The 21,770-nt window shown below is 36.3% G+C and overlaps 1 protein-coding gene across 2 annotated transcripts in view; it reads left to right on the plus strand.

The window, feature by feature from the left end:
* Positions 1-21,770, plus strand: part of Vps13c (vacuolar protein sorting 13 homolog C (S. cerevisiae)) — a 147,135-nt gene that overhangs the window by 61,303 nt on the left and 64,062 nt on the right. For both annotated transcript variants that reach the window (XM_013010094.1, XM_013010095.1), the window contains exons 30-45: positions 1,096-1,212; positions 2,295-2,398; positions 2,596-2,763; positions 3,512-3,816; positions 5,661-5,808; positions 6,932-7,040; positions 7,722-7,855; positions 8,841-8,997; positions 10,171-10,250; positions 11,087-11,146; positions 12,097-12,259; positions 14,166-14,282; positions 16,231-16,334; positions 16,750-16,917; positions 18,385-18,689; positions 19,772-19,919. In XM_013010094.1, the coding sequence (XP_012865548.1) occupies positions 1,096-1,212; positions 2,295-2,398; positions 2,596-2,763; positions 3,512-3,816; positions 5,661-5,808; positions 6,932-7,040; positions 7,722-7,855; positions 8,841-8,997; positions 10,171-10,250; positions 11,087-11,146; positions 12,097-12,259; positions 14,166-14,282; positions 16,231-16,334; positions 16,750-16,917; positions 18,385-18,689; positions 19,772-19,919 (2,387 nt within the window). The remainder of the gene's footprint in view (positions 1-1,095; positions 1,213-2,294; positions 2,399-2,595; positions 2,764-3,511; positions 3,817-5,660; positions 5,809-6,931; positions 7,041-7,721; positions 7,856-8,840; positions 8,998-10,170; positions 10,251-11,086; positions 11,147-12,096; positions 12,260-14,165; positions 14,283-16,230; positions 16,335-16,749; positions 16,918-18,384; positions 18,690-19,771; positions 19,920-21,770) is intronic.

Raw genomic sequence — 21,770 nt, forward strand, 5'->3', positions numbered from 1 at the left:
TCTTTTTACTTATGTGGTGCTGAGGAATCGAACCCAGGGCCTCAGGCATGCAAGGCAAGCGCTCTACCACTGAGCCATCTTCCCAGCCCCTAGGTGACATTTTTTCCTCTGTCCACTTCCATCTGGAATATATAAGGCAAATAGAACAGGACTTAGTGCTACATAGATAATCCTATCATTTAAAGGGCTGAGTTAGATGTTGAGTTTGAGGCCATGCTGGACTGCATACTGAGAACCTACCTCAAAAAGAAAATAAAACAACCCTCTCTACACACAAACAACTTTAGGCAAATATAATTGTGTGTGTGTGTGTGTGTGTGTGTGTGTGTGTGGCGCGTGTGCACACTGGTTGTGGGACTTGAACTCAGGGTCTGAGTGCTGTTCTGAGCCTTTGTGCTCAAGGCTAGTGCTCTACAACTTGAGCCATAGCTTCCCTCTTCCAGCTTTTGTGGCACTTAATTGGAGATAAGAGTCTCAAGGGCTTTCCTGCCCAGGCTGGCTTGGAACCATGAGGTCTCAGCTTTCTAAGTAGCTAGGATTATAGGTGTGACCTACTAGTATCCAGGCCCCATTACTGTCGTATTAAGAAAATATTTGTTTTTGTTTTATTTTGGTGGGGGGTATGGACATTGTGTGAAGAGTAGAAGACCTATATTTGTATCGAGCTCTTCCTCTCCTCTCAGACTTCTGCAGGGGCTCTGATGGGGGTTAATCTTTGAGGAAATGAAGACCCACATTACAGGGGTTCAAGGATAGGAAGCATCTAATTGTCCCAAAAGCTCAAAAAGAACTGTTTACATTAGAAATAACTGTTCATATTATGACTGCTACTTAAACTCTGTGACCTTAAGCACATTATTTAACATCTTTGAATTTCAGCATTTGTACCTTATTTCGTTTTTTCTTTTAAAATACAAAAGCAACATCAGTTAAGAAACAATTAAAATGGACCCTAGGATATAAAAAGCAAAAGAAGTATTTGAAGTCTAAGAATTCAAGAATTTGTATATATACACAATCAAATTGGGGTTCACTTATATTGAGAAGAAGCCTTCAGAGAATCTACTGTGATAGAATTCTTTGTTTTATTTTTAGTGATGGTATCCTCTCAAGATAGTGACATTATTGGCTTTAGATTGTTTGCCAAGTTGAATGCTTTCTGTGTCACTGTTTGTGATGAGAAGATTAATATTGCTGAAATCAAGATACAAGGTAACTCACAGCATTTAAAATTTGTTAAATAAGTTTGTTTTTTAAATGCTAGAAAATATACAACTAGAGGGTTCTATGCTGTGAAAACAGCTGGCAGTTGGTATGGAACACTTGATGGGCTGAGAGAACTGTTGGTTTAGAGTTCAGGAGAAGGCCTACATATTCATAGACCTTATTCAAACATATTCACTTGACTCTCACTGGGCCTTAACTATATATTTCATTTCTTATATTTATACATTCTCAATATGTAATTGTACAGCTGTATATTCTGTTTATCTTTATGCCAGGGATTGAATCTTGTGCATTCTAGGCAAGCTCCCTAGCATTTAGATGCATCCTCAGCCCTGAAAGCTGAGCGTGAAAGCTGAAGAAGAAAACTCATGAGCCCATTATGGTCTTCTAGGGAAAAGCTGCTAAAACGCATCTGAGCTTCTTTCTGGCCCTTATTTTTACTAGCTTATTATAATATGGTAAATAATAGGATCAATGAAATTTTGTGAGAAACTAGAAAGCTAGTTTTATGTTTTTCTTGGTCCTTTCCAAACTGCTAATCTGAATTTGGTCTTTGTTGCCTCCATATCAAATGACTGATTATATGCTACAAGGATTTATTTTCTTTATAACTACTCATCTTTTTGCACTAGACATTCTTTTTACAAGAGGACTGAAGATTCAGAAAATTATTATTATTATTATTTTTTGGGTCGGTCATGGGGCCTGAACCTGGGCCTGGGCGCTGTCCCTCAGCTCTTCAGCTCAAGGCTAGCACTCTACCACTTGAGCCACAGTGCCACTTGCGGCTTTTTTCTTTTTTTTGCTTATGTGGTGCTGGGGAATCGAACTCAGGGCCTCAGGCATGCAAGGCAAGCGCTCTACCACTGAGCCACCTTCCCAGCCCCAGAAAATTATTTTAAGTCAGTTTATAGTTTGGATTTAACAAAACTGAAACTACCTGATATCATAACTTATTTATCAGGTGGGAATTAGACATTGCTAAATTAAAAACAACAAAGTAATAGGAAGAAATTGGTTATGTATGCTGAAGCTACAGAAATCATAATGATACATTGTTTTTCCAGGCCTCAATTCCTCCCTTTCTCTTCAGTCAAGGAAGCAATCACTTTTTGCCAGACTGGAAAATATTATTGTCACAGATGTTGATCCAAAGACAGTTCATAAAAAAGTAGGTAATAGCATAAAGATAGTAAATACCTTTGGGTGATTGCATGAGATTCTATTTTTAAGGTATATTCAGTTTTAAAAGATTATTTAAATACATGCCAATAAAGTATTTGTTCTATCAGATGAAAAATATAACCCTTTGTTTCTAAATGGGACTTATTACATTGAATAGAGGACATTCAAATCTCTGTCTTTCAGGCTGTATCAATAGTGGGAAATGAAGTTTTTCGCTTTAACTTGGATTTGTATCCAGATGCCACTGCAGGGGATTCCTACACTGACATGTCCAAAGTGGATGGTGTGGTGTCACTGAATGTTGGCTGTATTCAGATCATCTATCTTCATAAATTCCTTACTTCTCTTTTGGTAAAATCCCTATATATTGATTTTTCAACTTTGAAGCAAATAAGTCCAATAAACATGATTGCAAATGTCATAAACTTTGTTTTTAGATAGGGATTATTTTGATTGTATATAGTAAATTTTTGACTGAATTTTGTCTGATTCAGTTGAAATCTGAATCATTTAGTGATTTTTTTTTTTTTTTGGTTGGTTGTGGGGCTTGAACTCTGGGCCTAGTCACTGTCCCTCAGCTCTTCACCTCAAGGCGAGCCCTCTACCACTTGAGCCACAGCTCCACTTCCAGGTTTCTGGTGGTTAATTGGAGATGAGAGTCTCATGGACTTTTCCTGCTTAGGCTGGTTTTGAACCTCGATTCTCATATCTCAGTCTCCTGAGTAGCTAAGATTACAGGTGTGAACCACCAGCGCCCAACGCATTTATTGATTTTTGTCTAGGACTGAAATTATTTTTGCTAGAATATATTGAGCCCAAATTCTTGTGTACCAGAATCATTGAAATTTTTTCCCCCTCTGCTCTGATCTTTAGCAGTATGATATTAACACTTGCCACGTAGCTCATAAATATGGACAGATTATCAGTAATTGCTTTCTGACACTAGAACAAGGAGGCTAAACTACAAGTTCAGGTTGAAAAGGTTAGCAGGTACATAAAAAGAAGTTGGAAATGTTAACAGGTGTGTAAAAAGAAGTTGGTGTTACTGATGTGCCTGTTTCTACTTAAATTTTTCCTTTTACTCTTTGTGTGACCTCAGAACTTCCTGAACAATTTCCAGACAGCCAAAGAGGCTCTGAGTGCTGCCACTGCACAGGCTGCAGAGAAGGCTGCCACCAGTGTGAGGGACCTCACGCAGAGGAGTTTCCGTGTCTCTGTAAATATTGATTTGAAAGCACCAGTGATCATCATTCCACAGTCTTCTCTTTCAAACAACGCTGTGGTGGTAGATCTTGGACTAATCCGAGTTCAAAACCAGTTCAGTCTGGTGTCTGGTGAAGACTCTTTAAATCCTCCAGTAATTGATAGAATGGATGTACAGCTCACAAAACTTAAGCTTTCGAGGTATGTTAATTCTACACCTGTGGATTTAAGTATTCCTTTTTACCATGAACTTTTATGACCATTGAAATTTATACTCAGTATACTTCTATTATACAGGACTGTTAATAATTTTATGAACGTTTCATTTTGGGAAATTTCAAATTACAGAAAAATTACAGAAATAGTTCTGCAGTCTTTCATATAGATTGACCTTCATATATGCATCCTTCATATGAAATCACTTTGCCTTTTTATAATACTTTTTTGGGGATGAGTCTCATGTCCTAGAACTTCTTATGTTGCTTAGGATGGTCTCAAATTTGTGATCCTCATGCTTTATTCTCCTAAGGGCTGGGATTATAGAAGAGCACAATGATGCCCAACTGTATTTGCTTTATTCAATCCATATATTATTATTATTATTATTTTCTTTTTTGTCCAGGCCTAGGGCTTGAACTCAGGGCCTGGGCTTTGTCCCTAAGCCTCATTGTGCTCAAGCCTAGCCCTCTACCACTTGAGCCACAGCACTACTCCCAGCTTTTTCTTTGTATGTAGTACTGAGGAATTGAACCCAGGGCTTCATGCATGCTGGGCATGCACTCTACCACTAAGCCATATTCCTAGCCCTCCATATATGTTATTTTAAACATTTTTGCTTGAGTGTTTAACAGTAGTCATCTTTGATATTTCACCTCTCAATACTTTAGCATGCATCTTCTAAATTCATACTCTTACATTATCTATGATGTAAATGTGAAATTCTGAAAGTTTAGTATTGGTATGCTATCTAGTACATAGTCATTGTTTATGTTGTCCCAGATGTGTCCATTATAGTAATTTTCTCCATTACACTTGGCATTTGTTTAGATTGACTGCTCCTAAGGAGATTCTGTACTAATAGACACTTACCTTGGGGTAGTTCTTCAGCCTCTCTGTACCTTTCCTGATGATGGTCGTTTGGAGAGCATAGTCTGGTTGTTCTACAGAACAACTATCAGTTTCAGAGTGACCCCTCATGGTTCAGTTGAGCTTAGACGTGTTTTGGTAGGAACATCACTGTAAGTAACATTGTGTCCTCAGTGCTCACATGATATGGGACATGAAAAAACAGAAAGATTTATGCATCATTTTCTTTTTTTTTCCCATATATATTTTTATTGTAAAAATACTGTACAGAGGGGTTACAGTTACCTGAGTAGGATAATGAGTACATTTCCTATCGAGCATTGTTTCTTCCACCTTTGTTTTTCTCCTACCATTCCTTCTCCCCCTAACTTCTCTCCCCAACCCAAGTTGTAAAGTTCATTTCCTACATAGTGTCTTGTACATCTCTTTGTTACAATGGGTCAACCTGTATCCTTGTTTCAGCATTTTTTATTTCCCTTCCCCTCTCCAAATTAGAAAAATGTATAATTAAGCATCATTTTCTGTTGTATCAAATGAGATATAATTATGTAGGATAAAAATGAAAGGACTATAAGCCAGATCAGTAAAGTAATTCTGGAGAAACACTTTATTAAAAACCTTGAACTGCTGCTGGCATTCACTTTGATAATATTTTCCTTACCATTGATTCTCAGTCTTAGTACCAATTAATAATCTTTGTGTGTTGCATTTTGGGGGGGTACATCATGAAGAATCCCTCTTTGGTGAGTTTTATCCTTGTGGGAACACTGCAGTGTGTTCTTTCACAAACCTAGACAATTTAGTTCAGTCATTCCACATAATTTCTTGATGCAGCCAAGATGCAGTGAATGTGACCAGTGTGACAATAAGAGTAGCAAAGAACTGCTTTTTTTTCTTTTTTAATATGCATTGACTTTCCCCTGTAATTGTGCATACTTGTTGTTTTATGTTTTCACTAGGACAGTGATACAGGCAAGCGGGTCCCACCTTGATGTTCAGCTCTTGCAGCCAATTAACTTGCAGTTTTGTGTAAATCGCAATCTAGCTGCACACTGGTACCACAAGGTACCTGTTTTGGAAATTAAAGGACATCTTGATTCAATGAATGTAAGTACATGAATGAAGGAAAATTAACTGAATTTTTAAACCCTGAAGATTTTCTAAGTATTATAAATGGAGGCTATTTTACTGAATGGTATAAGAACAATTTCAGTGAGATGTTGTCCAACAAAGGTCATTATTCTTTTTAGTAATTTAAGCATTACTTAACTTTCAAATTTGATGTACATGCACACTGGCAGATCTTTAAATAGAACATAACATACTATATAGTACTTATGCATGTATTCACATTAAAGAATATCTAAGTACCCGTAAGATAATTATACCACTGAGAGAAAAGCACACTTTTTAATATTATGACGGCCTCTTTATGTCTCTGGAATCATGTTTGAAAAGCAAAATGTATGCATCTTCAGAACTGTCACTTTTCAAAGAAATTATTTCTTTTGTCATAATTAAATTTGTGAAGATAATCATTGTTTTCCTGTAAACATTTTCTTTTTCTTTTTAAATAAGTTTTTATTGTGAAAATATTGTACAGAGGGGGGTTACAGTTACATGAGCAAGGTAATGAATACATTTCTTATTCAGCATTGTTGGCTCCTCCTTTGTTTTTCTCCTACTGTCCCTTCCCTCCCACCTCCTCAACTACACTCCCCACCCTCAGCCTAAATTGTAAAGTTCGTTTTCAACATAGCTTCTTGTACATCTCATTGTTGCAATGTGTCAAACTGTATCCCTATTTAAACAATTTGGTTTTTTTCCCCTTCCTCTCCCCAAATCATACCAACATCAAAACAGTGAAAACAGGGGTTATACTGTGGGGGGAGGAACATACAAAGCAACCAAAAAATCACATGGTACCTTATAAATACGTTAGAAACAATAGTAAGAAAGCAAAAAACCACTTGTGTCCCTATCTTGGGGTTCATTTCACTTAACGTCATCTTATCTGACCTTTTCTGCTTGTCCCAGAACATTTTCTTATCCTTAAAAATAAATGTTGACCTGAAGTAAGTAGTGGAATACTGAGTACACAGCGATTATATAAATTTTCAATGAATGTTAGGATTGCTCTGTTTTGTTACTGTATTAAAATTGTTTTAAACAGATTTTTAAAAAATTTGTTTAATTTTAAAATGAAATGTTTTTACATGTTATTTTATAGGTTTGCCTAAATCAAGAAGATCTTAATCTTTTATTTAGAATACTAGCAGAAAATATTGGTGAGGTTACTGAAGACTTAGATAAGATGAAACCAAGACTACAAGAGACAGGTAAGAGACTGACGGTAGATGGCACACTACATGTGTCTAGTTACACCATTTAGTAGATAGACAGTTTTTGCTCGTTTGTATATTTTTCTTTTGGTTTTGTTTTGCCATATTGGGAATTAGACTTAGGACCTTGTGCTTGGTAGGCAATTAATCTAGCACTTGAGCCACACTTCCAGGTCTTTTTGCTTTTAGTTCTTTTTCATATAGAACCTTGAATATTTTTGCTTAGGGCAAATCTTGGACTAAAAGCCTCCTACTTGTGACTTCCCATGTAGGTGGGATTATAGGCAGGTATTACTATGACAGTTAATTTGCTGAGATGGGGTCTTGCTAAACTAATTTTTTGACCAAGCTAGTCTTGAAGTGAGATCCTCCCTGATTTCTGCATGCATGGATGGCAGGGTGGAGGCACCTCACCCTTACCTCCTTATAAACTTGTCATGCATCTTTTGGTGCATTTTATTTTCTCACTTAATGTACATGGCCTGCTTATTTTGTTTGTGTTTTAAATGTCTGTGCCTCTCATGTTAAAGCATGAGTTTTGTAAAGGCCAGAAATACCATTGATTTGTGCAATTTTAGTACTGTCACCAGGTTTCAAGTACTCCTTCATGCCCTCAGTAAGCATGTATGAAAGAACTATGTGAGTAGCAGTGGATGCACTTCTTTTAAATTTCTTTAGGTGAAGTTAAAGAGCCCTGTGAAGTCTCCGTGTCACGAGACATGTTTGCTTCAGAAGACTCTCCAACACCTATAGTAGGAGAAATCAGATCTGTAGACATCGTTAACATACTACTGAATTTTGAGGTTAAAGAGGTAATGTTTATTCTTATAAATAAATTATGGATATTTAGAATTATTGATATCTACGTGTCAGTATATGAGACTAAGCATAGTGGATATTGGGATCTGTGGAACCCTTCCTCATTAAGTAATGGCGTAGAAGTTGTGCTTTGTTTCTGAGCCAAAAATAACAGACTTAAACAAATGGATTCTCTTTGTTTAATGCTCTGAAATTAATATCTTAAATATTAAACCTAAGTTTTTCTATTTTGTATCAGTGACTAAAGATTTTTTTTAACTAGGATAATGGAAACATTGATAAATCATTTTCCTGACAAAGTATTTAATCAGCATATAAAAATATAAAACCTGTATCACCCTTGTAATGTTACTTGTAATTATGTATTATGATTGTTCCTATCCCTTAGGACAGTGGTCACATTGGAGAAGGAAAAATTGGTACCTGCCATGTGGTATTCGGCATTGTCTGAAAACAGTTTTGGGTGTCACTAAATGCAAGGAAGCTGCTACTAGCAGTTGGTGGTAGAGGCAATTGTACTAATGCATGCCCTGTAGAGCACAGGACAGTCCCCAACCAGGAGCACTTACAATCCAGCCACAAAACCCAGGGACACCTTCTGAGAAGTAGAACTGTTTATTGATTTATTTTTATCAGTTTAAAATGGCAGTAGTGCTACAGTTGAGAAACTTTGTCTGAGGACTTGAATAAAAATTAGCTATTGGTCTCACAGACTTTCAGGTGGAAAAGCTGTCTATTAGACTAGGACTTCTGGGAATTAAGTAAGACTACTTAATTGGTACTTTGCTTTTAAAAATTACTAGAAGAAAATAGTGATTATTTGAAAGTCTGAACATGTGTATGTCCAAATAAACTCTAGGCAATTTTCAGGCACACTGGAAATAACTTTATGTTATATGAATCTTTGGGTTCTTTGATTCTTGATGTATCATTGGGGTTTTAGTGAAATAATTTGTCTAATGTTGGTTTTTCTTCTAGGTTGTAGTTACTCTGATGAAATCAGCAGAAAAGAAGGGACGGCCTGTATATGAACTAAATATCCTCCAGCTTGGAATGGAAGCTAGAGGAAGAACTTACGACATGACTGCTGAAGCCTATCTAAAACAAGTTAGTATGCGGTGCTTTGACTTCACTGGTAAGTGCAAAGCTTCATCCTATTGGTGCTTCTTACCAATATTCATATTCTGTGTCATAACCATTTAGATTAACTTTATTATAGTTACAAAGGAATTTGATGTTTAAAAGTTTATTAACTTGTCTGGGCACTGGTGGCTCATGCCTGTAATCCTAGCTACTCAGGGGGCTGAGATCTGGGGATCACAGTTTGAAGCTGGCCTGGGCAAAACGTTCCTATGACACTCTTATCTCCAGTTAAGCTCTCACAAACTGGAAGTGGAGCTATGGCTCAAAGTGGTAGAGTGCTAGCCTAGAGCAAAAAGGAACTCAGCGACAGAGCCCAGGCCCTGACCCAAGTTCAGGCCTCATGGTTGACCAAAAAAAAAAAAAAAAGTTTATTAACTTGTTTAACAGAATATGTCTAAGAAATTACTTATTTATCTTAAATACCTGTATGTAACACTTCAGTACATATAAAAGAAATCTTTTAATTATAACTATGCAGTGAGCACAGGTATTTTAGGAAAGCAGAACCTAAGTACAGAGCTCAGGGATTACTTTTGAAAATATAAGTTAATTAACTAGGTATCCTACCTTTTTACTTACCTTTATTTAAAAGCAACATTGTTTTTAAACTTCTCTTTCATTTAAATTAATACATAGTGAAAATCAATCCAGCAGTATGTAGAAGGAAGACTTTTAACATCACTATCTGGTCTCATTACTTTCTTCCACAATAGTACTACATTGTAGAGGCTACCTCTAGACCCTTTAGAGTCACTCCACACTGTGGCTAGTCTACTTTAAAGTTGTTCTGGGAATTCATAGTTCATAGGAACCCTGTGGATATTTCTTGAGGACATCTGTATAGAGAATACTGAAAATACATAATACTACTTATATATTTTGTAGCTTTGTTCTTTAATGCAGTATGATTTGCTCCCATGAAAATCAGTAATGAAAAATACTATAAGACTTGTAATTGACTGGTGCTGTTTTTTTTAAGTATTATGGAATTTCTTTTTTTGAAGTCATGCTTTTAGAAGTATAAGTTACATTTGGTATAAGTCATCCATTTTAGCATACCATGTTTTGAATTTTGATATATATTTGTATAAATGGCTGGCTCCTGTTTTAAAATATGTTGACAGTGTTAAAGAGACTGGCACATCAACCTTGTTTTATCTTCTAGACTCTAAAGGAGAGCCTATCCACATTGTCAACTCCTCTAATGTGACCAATGAACCCCTTCTGAAAATGTTGCTCACCAAGGTACCTTGTCTGACTTCTTTAATATTTGAATGTATGAAGCTAAATATATTAATTATTATTCATTCATTCAATTTTATTTACTTTTTGATGGTACTGGGGTTAGAATTCAGGGTCTTGTGTATGGTAAACCAGTAATCTATCATATGAGTTTCTTCCCAGAAACTTTTCTCCCCATCTTTGTCCAGGGTTGACCCGAAGCTTCTATCTCATGTAGCAGGATTGTAGGCATGCTCAGTATTAAGTTTGTCCCCTAAATTGGTTGATTATGGTGATTGAACTTCATCATGCAAGGGGAATAATGTGAAGTACTACTGCATTGTGAAGCAAAGTGTGTTGTAATCTGGATGTAGTAGTTTGTTTTCCCTCCCTTTTAGATTGGTCTACCTAATCCAAATATGGATTAGGAAAAGCAACTTGAGTTTTTGCATCTGTAGAATGTGGTTAGATTCTTGGATAGATTGTTCTTGCCTGTAAGAAATATTCTTATACTGTTTTAATAGCATATGTTGAAAAGTGAAAAATAAGTTTGTTTCTTTCTTTGTGTGTTTGTTTTTTATTGGTCGTGGGGCTTGAACTCTGGGCTTGGGCGCTATGCCTCAGCTCTTCAGCTCAAGGCAAGTGCTCTACCGCTTGAGCCATAGCACCACTTCGATTTCCTAGTGGTTTATTGGAGATAAGAGTCTCATGGACTTTCCTGCCCGGGCTGGCTTTGAACCATGATCCTCAGGTCTCAGCCTCCTGTGGCATGAGCCACCAGCGCCCTGCTAAAAATACGTATTTTTTTAATGCATGAATATTGTTCGTAACCTAGTGGTGTAATTATCCACTATTTATAGGCAGACAGTGATGGACCAGAATTTAAGACGATTCATGACAATACCAAACAGAGACTTAAGGTAAGTCTTTTATAATTCACTACAAGGGTGAGTTGTTAATGACTAAATATAGCATCATAGCCATTTTCAACTGTAACCTATAGGTTTAAAGTCCAAATAAAGGTGGCTAATAATTAGTTTTGTTGATAAAGCAAGAGGATATAGAATTTAAATAAAGTTTTTATAAATACTGATTTCTGAAAAGATTCCTTCTTACATCTAAACCAACTTGTTACTTGTTGAATATGCAACACACACCTGCACGTGCGCGCATGTGTGCGTGTGTGCGTGTGTGTGTGTGCGTGTGTGTGTGTGTGCCAGAACTCAGAGCTTGGGTACTGTCTCTTAGCTTTTTCCCTCAAGGCTGACACTCTGCCACTTGATCCACAGTACTACTTCTGGCTTTTTGGTGGTTAACTGGAGATAATAGTCTCATAGACTTTCCTGCCCAGGCTATTTTTGAACCTCAATCCTTAGATCTCAGCCTCCTGAATAGCTAGAATTATAAGTGTGAGCCACCAGTACCTGACTGAAAATCAGATACTTTTAGAGGGGTTTTGTTTATTTTAATCCACCATGATTATTTGATGTGGTGTTGATTCACTTGTTTGTATATGAGTTTTAGGGTTAGAATGGGTCTAAGGACAAGGTTAAAATATTTCTCTGCACATTTGAACATGCATAGTGCAACTAAAATGTTTCCTGTGTCTTTGGTTGAAACTCATCAAGTCCTGCTAGAATGGTAGGTTAGAACTATGAGTACACCATGGGAGTGGGCAGAGTATTGGTTTATTGATTGGTAAGACTGATATTGTAATAGTAATTATAGGGATTAAAATTGTAGTAGCAATTCTTGAAATGTTTAGAGATCTCCCAATTGAATTATTCTTGTGCTAGTTGTACATATTGGATCTGAAAAAAAAGAGGTTACATTACTGAAACCTGCCTTTCTAATTTGTTCATTGTTACAGGTGTCATTTTCATCCTTAGACTTAGTGCTTCATTTGGAAGCTTTACTTTCTCTTATGGATTTTTTGTCATCTGCTGTTCCATCCTCTGAATCTTCTTCTTCTGAGAAGGAGTCTGAACTGAAACCACTCATGGGAGAGTCCAGAACTATTGCCATCAAAGCTGGTACTAGTGGTTGAGTCACAGCTAATACTTTCTCTCCTATAGTAAGATAATAATGTAAGATAAATACTTAGGACTTTGGTGTTACATCTGGTCTGACAGAGTAGGTTAGTTTCAAGAGAAAACAAAATTTATCAACTTACTTTAACAATATTGTTTGATATTTATTACTCATGCATTTATATTCAGCTTTACTATGTAGCTTTTTTTTTTTTTCTGATCCTGGGGCTTGAATTCTGGGCTTGGGTGCTGTCCCTGAGTTTCTTTTGCTCAAGGCTAGTGCTCTACCACTTGAGCCACAATACCACTTCAGATTTTTCTGTGATTAATTGGAGACAGGAGTCTTACAGACTTTCCTGCCTGAACTGGCTTCCAATCTTGATCCTCAGACTTCAGCCTTCTGAGTAGCTATGATTACAGCCTGTGTAGCTTTTATATAAAGTAAAAGTTGTATATACTTTACATTGACATTTTTTTTGTAGTCTTGAGGCCAGTAAAAGTGAGGAAATTAAAATATGGATAGTCAGTCATACATAATAACTCAGTCCTGAGCTCAACAGGTTTGAGTGTTGTGTGAGCTCTGGTGAAGAGATCTCATAGAAGTGGCACACTCAAAGGTTTCTTACCAAATCTGTGTTAGGATCACACACAGGTTTGGTACACGGTCATCTGACATACGTGACTTGTGCTTCTGTAGTGGATAACAGACATCCTGAGTGAACAATGAGCATGCTTATTATAAGCCTGTTTATTAGCCAGATACTCATTTGTTTTTCTTAGTAATTAAATATCGCAAATATCTAATGTCTAGTAATTTAATTTTCAGATGATTACTATCTTTCATTATATGTGTATTACTAATGTCTTAAGTGTAAAATTACTGTATTATTATATCAGACATAGGATCTGATTTTTTGAAACCATGGAACAGAGCGATTATTTTGTTACAAGGCAGACTAAAAGACTTACTTTGTCTTCAGTGTGCTTGGCAATTAAGATCTTTAGAGATTGTATCCTTTCAAATACTTTAAAAAATATATACATAATAGAGTTAAAAAATAAAATAGCAATGTTGAAATGCACACTAAACTAAATTAATGTTAAACCGAAGAAACATTCTTCTGATTTTGCTGTATTATTGGTCTTTATGGCTTGCTTATGCTAATTAGATTCATGGAAAACAACTGGTCATCATATTGAGGATTAAGAACTAATGATGCAAGTGCTCTTGCACTTTTATAGGAATGTGGTATGTTTCTGGTAGGTAAGATGGCTTTGTAGGAAAAGATTTCCTAGATTTATTAATAAGGATTTATTAATAAGTAGATTAATAGAGTCCATTTTTCTATTGCAGTTCTGACACACATACTTTTGTGTCTTTTTAAACTTAGCCCTTTATGTTCATTTCTTTTTACTGAACTTATTTTAGAATGATTTATGGACCTATACCATGTACTCTTATGAAATAAAATTAGTTCTATAGTTAACTTTCATGTAAGAATCATGACCATAGTAAATTTTAATAAATGAACATCAACATTTCAATGTTTTATTCATTATTCCTTGATCTAATATATGACAAAGTTTTCAGAATAAAAATTTGGAGCCAATAAGATTCAATAATTCTAGTTAAGAGTGTTTTTTTCCAGAGGGAAAAAATTATATAGGAAAATTTCTATGTAATAAGTAGTACATCAAGATATATGAATACTTTTCATTATTCTTAATGTAAAGGGAAATTTGCTAGTGTTTGTCTGACTGAAATTTAAAAAATGATCTACAATTCATATTTATGATATATTATAGACCTTTTTGGTTCCTCACAGTATTTACTGAGTGAATTTAAGATGATTTCTGTATTGTATCATGTTTGCACTTTGGTAATCATAAAGGTTCTGTTACTTTTCAGCATCTAGCACCGTTTCTAAAGAGGATATATTTGATTTAAAGGTCACAGCTGAATTAAATGCATTTAATGTCTTTGTTTGTGACCAGAAGTGCAACATAGCAGATATTAAAGTACATGGTAAGTAGTGATTCTTTGGTGTAGATCTTTATTTTTGTATTTATGTAAACATGCAGGAAAAATGACATGATGAATTTCTTAGGAGTCATCTTATTGGAAAGCTCTGGCAAGCTTTGTAAAAAATATTTTGGAATAGTACAAATAAATTTGTTATGATTCATTACTGATGAGACATTCCTTATATGTTTAAAAATTACAGAATATGGCCTGGGCAAGATGGCTCATACTTACGATCCCTGCTATTTTGAGGTTGAAATAGGAAGGCCAGCCTGGGCAAAGAGATAGCAAGACACTGTCTCAACCAACAAGTTGGGTGGATGGTTCATGTGTATAATCTTATCTGTATGGGAAATATAGGTAACATGAATACAGCCTGAAGTTGGCCTCTAGGCAAAAGCTTCAGACTTGGGGGGCCAAAACAAACTACCAAACAACTAAAAGCAAAATATGCTCATGACAGTTTAAATAATAGAGCATGCACCAGGTCCTGAGTTCACACGTTAGCACTGTAGGAGAGGTGGAGGAAAGGAGAGGAGAAAAAAATTGGATTATACCTTAGGAGAGTGTCTCTTGGCCATTGGTGCTGTCCTGACTCACCCTGTGGCCAGATCGTACTGAGTTTCTGCACCTTCCTTTCATCCCTTGGATCTCATTGCCTCCTATGAAGTCATCACCCAGGCTCATCATTCCTCCACTTGGCAGATGAGAAATCTGAAACCCAGAGAGGGGTGGTGACTTATGCAGGGTCTTGTGAATTCTAAAGGCAAGCAGGCCTTTAGTCCCCATCTGACTACTAACATAGGGTCCAGTCCTCCAGTTTCTTCATGTATGTGAGCTGAATTGAGGTTTAACAGGAGAGAAACAAGATTATCTCAGACTTCTTGTATACCTAAGTCCTATTGCAGTCTCTGCCCCCTGCTGGAGCTTGAGGGCTTGCCATATGCTTCTTGCTTTTATGAAGCCTCTGGCTGGTAATACTGCGATTGCATTGTCAGAATAATGCAAGAAACTTCAAAGTGAGGAATGAATATCATAGTAACATCTCAGAGTTAAAAAGTGTCTTTACTCTTGTTTCCTTTGTATTTGTGCATATAGATCACAAGAAAATGAGTTTCTAAGAGACATTTCATAAGCCTTTTCAATCATCAGCTTGATATAAGGATGAAGCAGCATGTTTTATTATAGGGTGATTAGGAGAGCCTGCAAAGGTTCAAACCCTGACTAATAGTGGCTATGACCAAAGTAACCTTAGTTACTTTGTAACTAAGTCCCCCAGCCCGTGAAATGGAGATAGTAATAATTATCATGGATTGTTGTGAGGAGTAAGTTGATTGAAGCATTTACATTTATGCCTGGCACATAGTGTTTTAAAAGGGTACAAAGTCAACACCACCAACAAATACTGTGTATGTTTCATGTGACCTAGTAATGGTTTGGGCTCATTACAGGGTCTTAGCTGCAGTCATTCTGTAAGCAGGAGCAGCTTTAGAGACCACTGTGACTTTAGAAATGATAAGAATGACATATTTCATGGGGGAAAGGGGAAAAAACAGAATGACATATTTCAAAAGAATATATTCTAGATAGTTTATTATAGAAATAATTTCTCAAAAAATGGAGCAACAGTTTTAATAATAATACATGTTAGTGTGATGGTTTTTAAAAATATTAAATCTTCTCAGGTAAATCATTTCTGATCTGGTCATATACATAGGGTATTGTTTTTAGAAAAATGTCATTATTTCTTTTTGAAACTGGGGTAATTATTTTATAATTTCCACAGCTTTTATTTATGAGATGTGTATACAACTTTTTTTGGTGGCCTTAAACCTGGAAGTTGATTCTGTTGGTAGTATGTTTCTTAGTGAATTGTGTGTCCATATTGGTACTTATTATTGAACTTAAGTCACATGAAATGAAAAGTTTATTCATTTTGTTTCTTCCATAGGAATGAATGCCTCTGTTTCTGTGAAGTCAAAGCAGACGGATATGTTTGCTAGACTTCAGAATATCATAGTTAAGAATGCTGACTTGCTGTCTATTCACAAAAAGGTGATGAAAATACATTTCTGTTTTTGAAGTGTATTTTTCCTTAGGATTTGAGATTCCATTATCATTTGTTTTGTATGTGTGTGTGTGTGTGTGTGTGTGTGTGTGTGTGTGTGTGTGTGTGTGTATGTGTATACTCATCTTTCACTTGTTGAACATTTTATATGAGTAGGAAGGATGACAGTTAATGCTACTTTTGAACAGGTTGGTGATGGATAGATACTTCCACTAATAAAGTGACCTTTATAAAAATGGGAAAAAGTTGTTTTCAAGTAAAATGTCCTTAATAATACTTAAGGCTTAATTTATATGTTGTTTTTGCATATATTTAGGTTTCTGTGATAAGGAAACAATTTATGATTCAGTAGTAGGACCCCAAAGCTCTTTGATGTAATGACTGGTTATCTCATATTTGTAGGCTGTCTCTATTTTGGGAGATGAAGTTTTCAGATTCCAGATGACTCTCTATCCCAATGCTACAGAAGGCAAGGCCTATGCTGATATGTCTAAAGTGGATGGCAAGCTTAGCCTCAAAGTGGGTTGTATTCAGATTGTTTATGTGCATAAATTCTTCATGTCTCTTTTGGTAAGTTTGTTTTTATGTGTATTTATTTATCATTGAGACCTAAGTGTTTTGTCTCTATACCTGTCCTAAATAGTCAATATGATCACTAATAGGGTATGCTAGTCTTTGATCATTGAGATAAATAATTCAAAAGAAAGGAGGAAAGATTTCTTTTGACTCTTGTTTTTGCACATTTTAATCCATAGTCAGTCTCATGGTTGCTTCTTGGGCTGTGTTGAGGCAGCATATCATGCCCGAGGGCATGTAGTAGAATATAGCTGCTTACCTATGATTTCCTGGGAGCAAAGGTTCCAGCATTCCCATCAACAACATGCCACCTGTGATTTTCACTTCTGCTGGGCCCCACGCTAAAAGCTCCACTGCCATCAGTGGTGTCACCGAAGGGGACATTTAAGATCCAAATTGTAACATAGGACTGTGTGATAAACACCAAAATGCTGAATAGAATGTTTAGAGTTAAGGAATTTTTTTTAAAAGATGGTTGAACAAATTAGTTTTCAATAATTTTTAAAATGTACTCACTATCATTTTCTAACATTTTCATAGGTAACTTTAAAAGTGCTTTTTAATTCAGGGTATTTTAGTGTTACATGTTCCTTATAATGCTCTTAAGAGTATTTAGTTAAAAGAATGTTTTAAGAAAGGACATCAGATAATTGAAGTACATAGATTGAAACTTAAAGCTTTTGTTTGTGTTTGTGGTCAGAAAGGTTGAAATTCTTTTACTGTGACAATGCAAGTATTATGGATTAAATATAAATTTGCCTGTGCCTCTTGGCGGGGGTGCTAACCAAAGCTTTACTAGTCACAAATTTCTCACTCTACCATTATTAAATACTTTCCTAGGAAGAAATTTGGGGGAGGGGAGGGGAAAGAGATGAAATGATTTTTGTATTACTAATGGTTGAACATTAAGCTGTTAAAACTTGTCATAAAAATTAAACAATTATGAAAATTATAAATGAAAGTTGAAGAGCTTCCTAGGGATAGCTATTGTTAGCTCAGAGTACATTGTTTCAGACTTTACTTTTGTTCACATATACAGTCATAAAAATATCTCTTTATTACCTATTATCTCTTCTCCCTCCCTTCCTTCCTCCCTCCCTTCCTCCCTCCCTCTCTTCCTTCCTTCTTTTTATTTCTTGTTGGTAGTGGGGCTTGAACTCTGGGCCTGGGGACTGTCCCTAACCTCTTCAGCTTAAGGCTAGCACTGCCACTTGAGCCACAGCACCACTTTTGGTTTTTCTGGTAGTTAATTGGTGATAAGGGTCTCATGGACTTTCTTGCTTGGGCTGGCTTTGAACTGCCATCCTCAGGTATCAGCCTTCTGGGTAGCTAGGATTATAGGCATGAGCCACCGGCGCCCAGCAGCTTTTCTTTTTATAGTAAATACTTTTTGACATTTTTTCCTTTTGAAAATCAATCCTCTGTTTGGGTAGTGCTTTGACTATCAATATCTTCCAACAGAACTTCCTCAACAATTTCCAAGCTGCCAAAGAAGCTTTGAGTGCAGCCACAGCCCAGGCTGCAGAAAGAGCTGCTTCTAGCATGAAAGACTTGGCTCAGAAGAGTTCCCGTCTCTTGATGGACATTCATTTGAAAGCACCTGTGATTATCATTCCTCAGTCTTCAGTGTCAGCTAATGCTGTAATAGCAGATCTGGGTTTAATCAGAGTTGCAAATAACTTTAACTTGGTTCCTATAGAGGATTATTCTCTTCCCCCAGTCATTGACAAAATGAATATCCAACTCACACAATTAAAGCTATCCAGGTATAAATATGCAATCTAATTGTGCTTATTTATTAGAAATAGGATTTTCTTAGAATTTTTTCCCAGGATCAAATCTTCTGGTAATTCTTACTATTTATTTATTCTAATTGTGAAACATTGACCATTGACTTTATTTTTTTAGTCAGTGATTATGGTAGTGTGCTGGATTCTAGATCCAGAATCCAGAATCTGAATTCTGTCTTACTCAGTTTACAGTATGATTCTTTTTCCATTCACTTAAGAAACTTAAAATTTACTATCCAGGCATGGTGGTCTCTGCCTATAGTCTAAGCTGCTTAGAAAGCTGAGATGAGACAGTCACCTAAGGTCATAATCTTGACACCATCCTGACCAATGTAGACTGCATTTCAATAAAACAGTAGTTTACTCCGTAATACTGAATTTATTTAATTCTCATTTACATCTTTTTAAACTTCCAACATACTTAATTCCTTTCCTTTGGTGGAAGAAAGCTTTCTAAATTATAATTAAATTTAAGATACCTCATTCTCAAAGTTTGTCACGTTTGGGAATTTTCAGTGAGGTATCTAGAAGAATCTGACATTCAAATGTAAAATGTTGGCTTTATTGAATGGCAAGAGTGAATATTTGGTTGTGCAAATGGTTGTTTGCAAACCAAGCTAGAATTGACCATAGCTACATATTTATTTAACTTTTTAAAATTTGATATGTTTTGCCTTCTTGACTTTGGAGAGATAAGATGTGAAAGATTAGGTATACAATAATTTTCTTGTTCTCCAGCTTTAGAAAGATTGGTATTTATATGACATTGTTCCATTTCTGTTTCCACGTCAGACCATCTTAGTGCAAGATAGTAAATAATACAGTACTCAGACTTTATGCCAGTGTGTCTTTGAAATCATATAAAAATCCTATATAATAGACCATGTTTTATATGCATCTGCCTATGAAATTTATCCTGATTTGAATTTGTGAAAAGAAAAAAATTTAAAAGAATTTTGATAACAACTGTTGTGCTTAGAAAACTTAGAAAATATCATAGTCCTCATTGTAAAATGAAAGTTATATAGATATATAATAATTTCTTGTTTTTCATTCAGAACTATTTTGCAGAATGACTTGTCACAGCCTGACATTGAAATTTTAAAGCCAGTCAACATGCTTTTGTCCATTCAACGAAATTTATCAGCAACATGGTATATGCAGCTTCCAGGGATGGAGATAACAGGAAAACTAAAACCTATGCAGGTGTGTGTTTGTTATTAAGTGCATGAAATTTATAAGGTAGGCTTTCACTTTCATCAGAATGCAGTTATGATGATATAGTATAGTAAAAAAGGAAGTTTTGTTAACTGCATGTGAAGAAGCTCTTGTTTCCCATACTGTCTTTATTTTTCATTTTAGTTAGATACTAACTTGTGAAGCATGTAAGGGTAGCAGTGCTTATGATGATGTAGTCAGAAGGCTATGTATCAGCTCACTGGAGAGGGTGAGACTGGTAGTTTTGGAATGTAGGAAGTGTGTGTGTGTGTGTGTGTGTGTGTGTGTGTGTGTATCAGCTCACTGGAGAGGGTGAGACTGGTAGTCTTGGAATATAGGAAGAGTGTGTGTGTGTGTGTCTGTGACTGGTAGTCTTGGAATGTAGGAAGTGTGTGTGTGTGTGTGTGTGTGTGTGTGTGTGTACAGCTGTTGATGGTGTGTGTGTGTGTGTGTGTGTGTGTACAGCTGTTGATGCCAAACAGCAAGATTGGGTTACAAAGGAGAGACTAAAGAAATAGCAATTGAGTTACTTAGTTTTACTTTTGAAATTTATTTGTGATCATTTTAGAGCTGGTTTTGTTCTAAAATGGGAAGATTCAGAAGAGCAAAATTCTACTAGGAAAGAAATTAAAATCAAAGCTTGCTGTGGAAATGAAAGATATTGGGTGTTATATAAGAAGGAATTATCAAATTATGTCTGTTCAGGGTATCCATGGCATCATCTTAGTTCTAGAGTTATACAGATGCCTTCTCTCTCTCTCTCTCTCTCCCTCTCTCTCTCTCTCTCTCTCTTTCTCTCTCTCTTTCTCATTCCCCCTCCATTGGTCACAGGGCTTGAATTCAGGATCTGGGTACTGTTTGAGCCACAGCTCCATGTCTGGCTTTTCAGTGGTTATTTGGAGATAAGAGTCTCATAGGGACTTTTCTGCCTGGGCTGGTTTCAAACCATGATCCTCAGATCTCAGCCCCCTGAGTAGCTAGGATTAGAGCTGCCAGAGCCTGGCTTATCTTCTCTTTCTTTCCTGCAAAGGGGACTAATATTTGTCCTTTTCAGTAATTGTGTAATTACAAAGCAGAATTAAAACTAAATGTCTGTCTGAACAGAATGAGGATAAAATGATAGATCCATACATGGACATTATAAAGTACATAAAGAAAAGCACAGGAATCTGTCTTGAACATAAAATATAAATTGCAGCTGGAGGCTGGTGGCTTATGCTTGTAATCCTTGCTACTCAGTAGGCTGAGATCTGAGGATCAATGTTCAAAGCCAGTCCAGGCAGAAAAAGCCATGAGAATCATATCTCCGGTTAATCATCTAAAAACCAAAAGTAGAGCTGTGGCTCAAAGTGTGCTACCTTTGAACAAAAAAGCCTCAGGACAGTGTCCAGACCCTGAGTTCAAGCCCCATGACCAGCACTCCCCTCACTCCAAATACATTGCAACGTGATAAGTATAATTGCATATTATATGAAATTTTGCCACAAGCTAGGCACTGCTACACTCACACGCAGGGCAATAAGAAATGGAAAGTATTCATAGTAATTAAAAATTAGGATAGTATCTGAAGATGAAAGAAGGGACATGGAATCAGCTCTTTAAAGGGAAAGATGTGAAGGAATTATAACAACCTAGAGGTATGAGAGCACTGAATGGTAAGCAAGCAGGGGAGGATTATAACATTGTTGGCATCATTTCTTTTTGTCTTCGCCTTTGCCTTCGTCTTCCTCCTCCTCCTCCTCCTCCTCCTCTTCTTCTTCTCCTCCTCCTCCTTCTCCTTTTCCTCCTTCTCCTTCTCCTCCTTCTCCTCCTCCTCCTCCTTCTCCTCCTCCTCCTCTG

This window comes from Dipodomys ordii, unplaced genomic scaffold (genome assembly GCF_000151885.1).
Source record: "Dipodomys ordii isolate 6190 unplaced genomic scaffold, Dord_2.0 Scaffold11, whole genome shotgun sequence".
In the NCBI taxonomy this organism is placed as follows: domain Eukaryota; kingdom Metazoa; phylum Chordata; class Mammalia; order Rodentia; family Heteromyidae; genus Dipodomys; species Dipodomys ordii.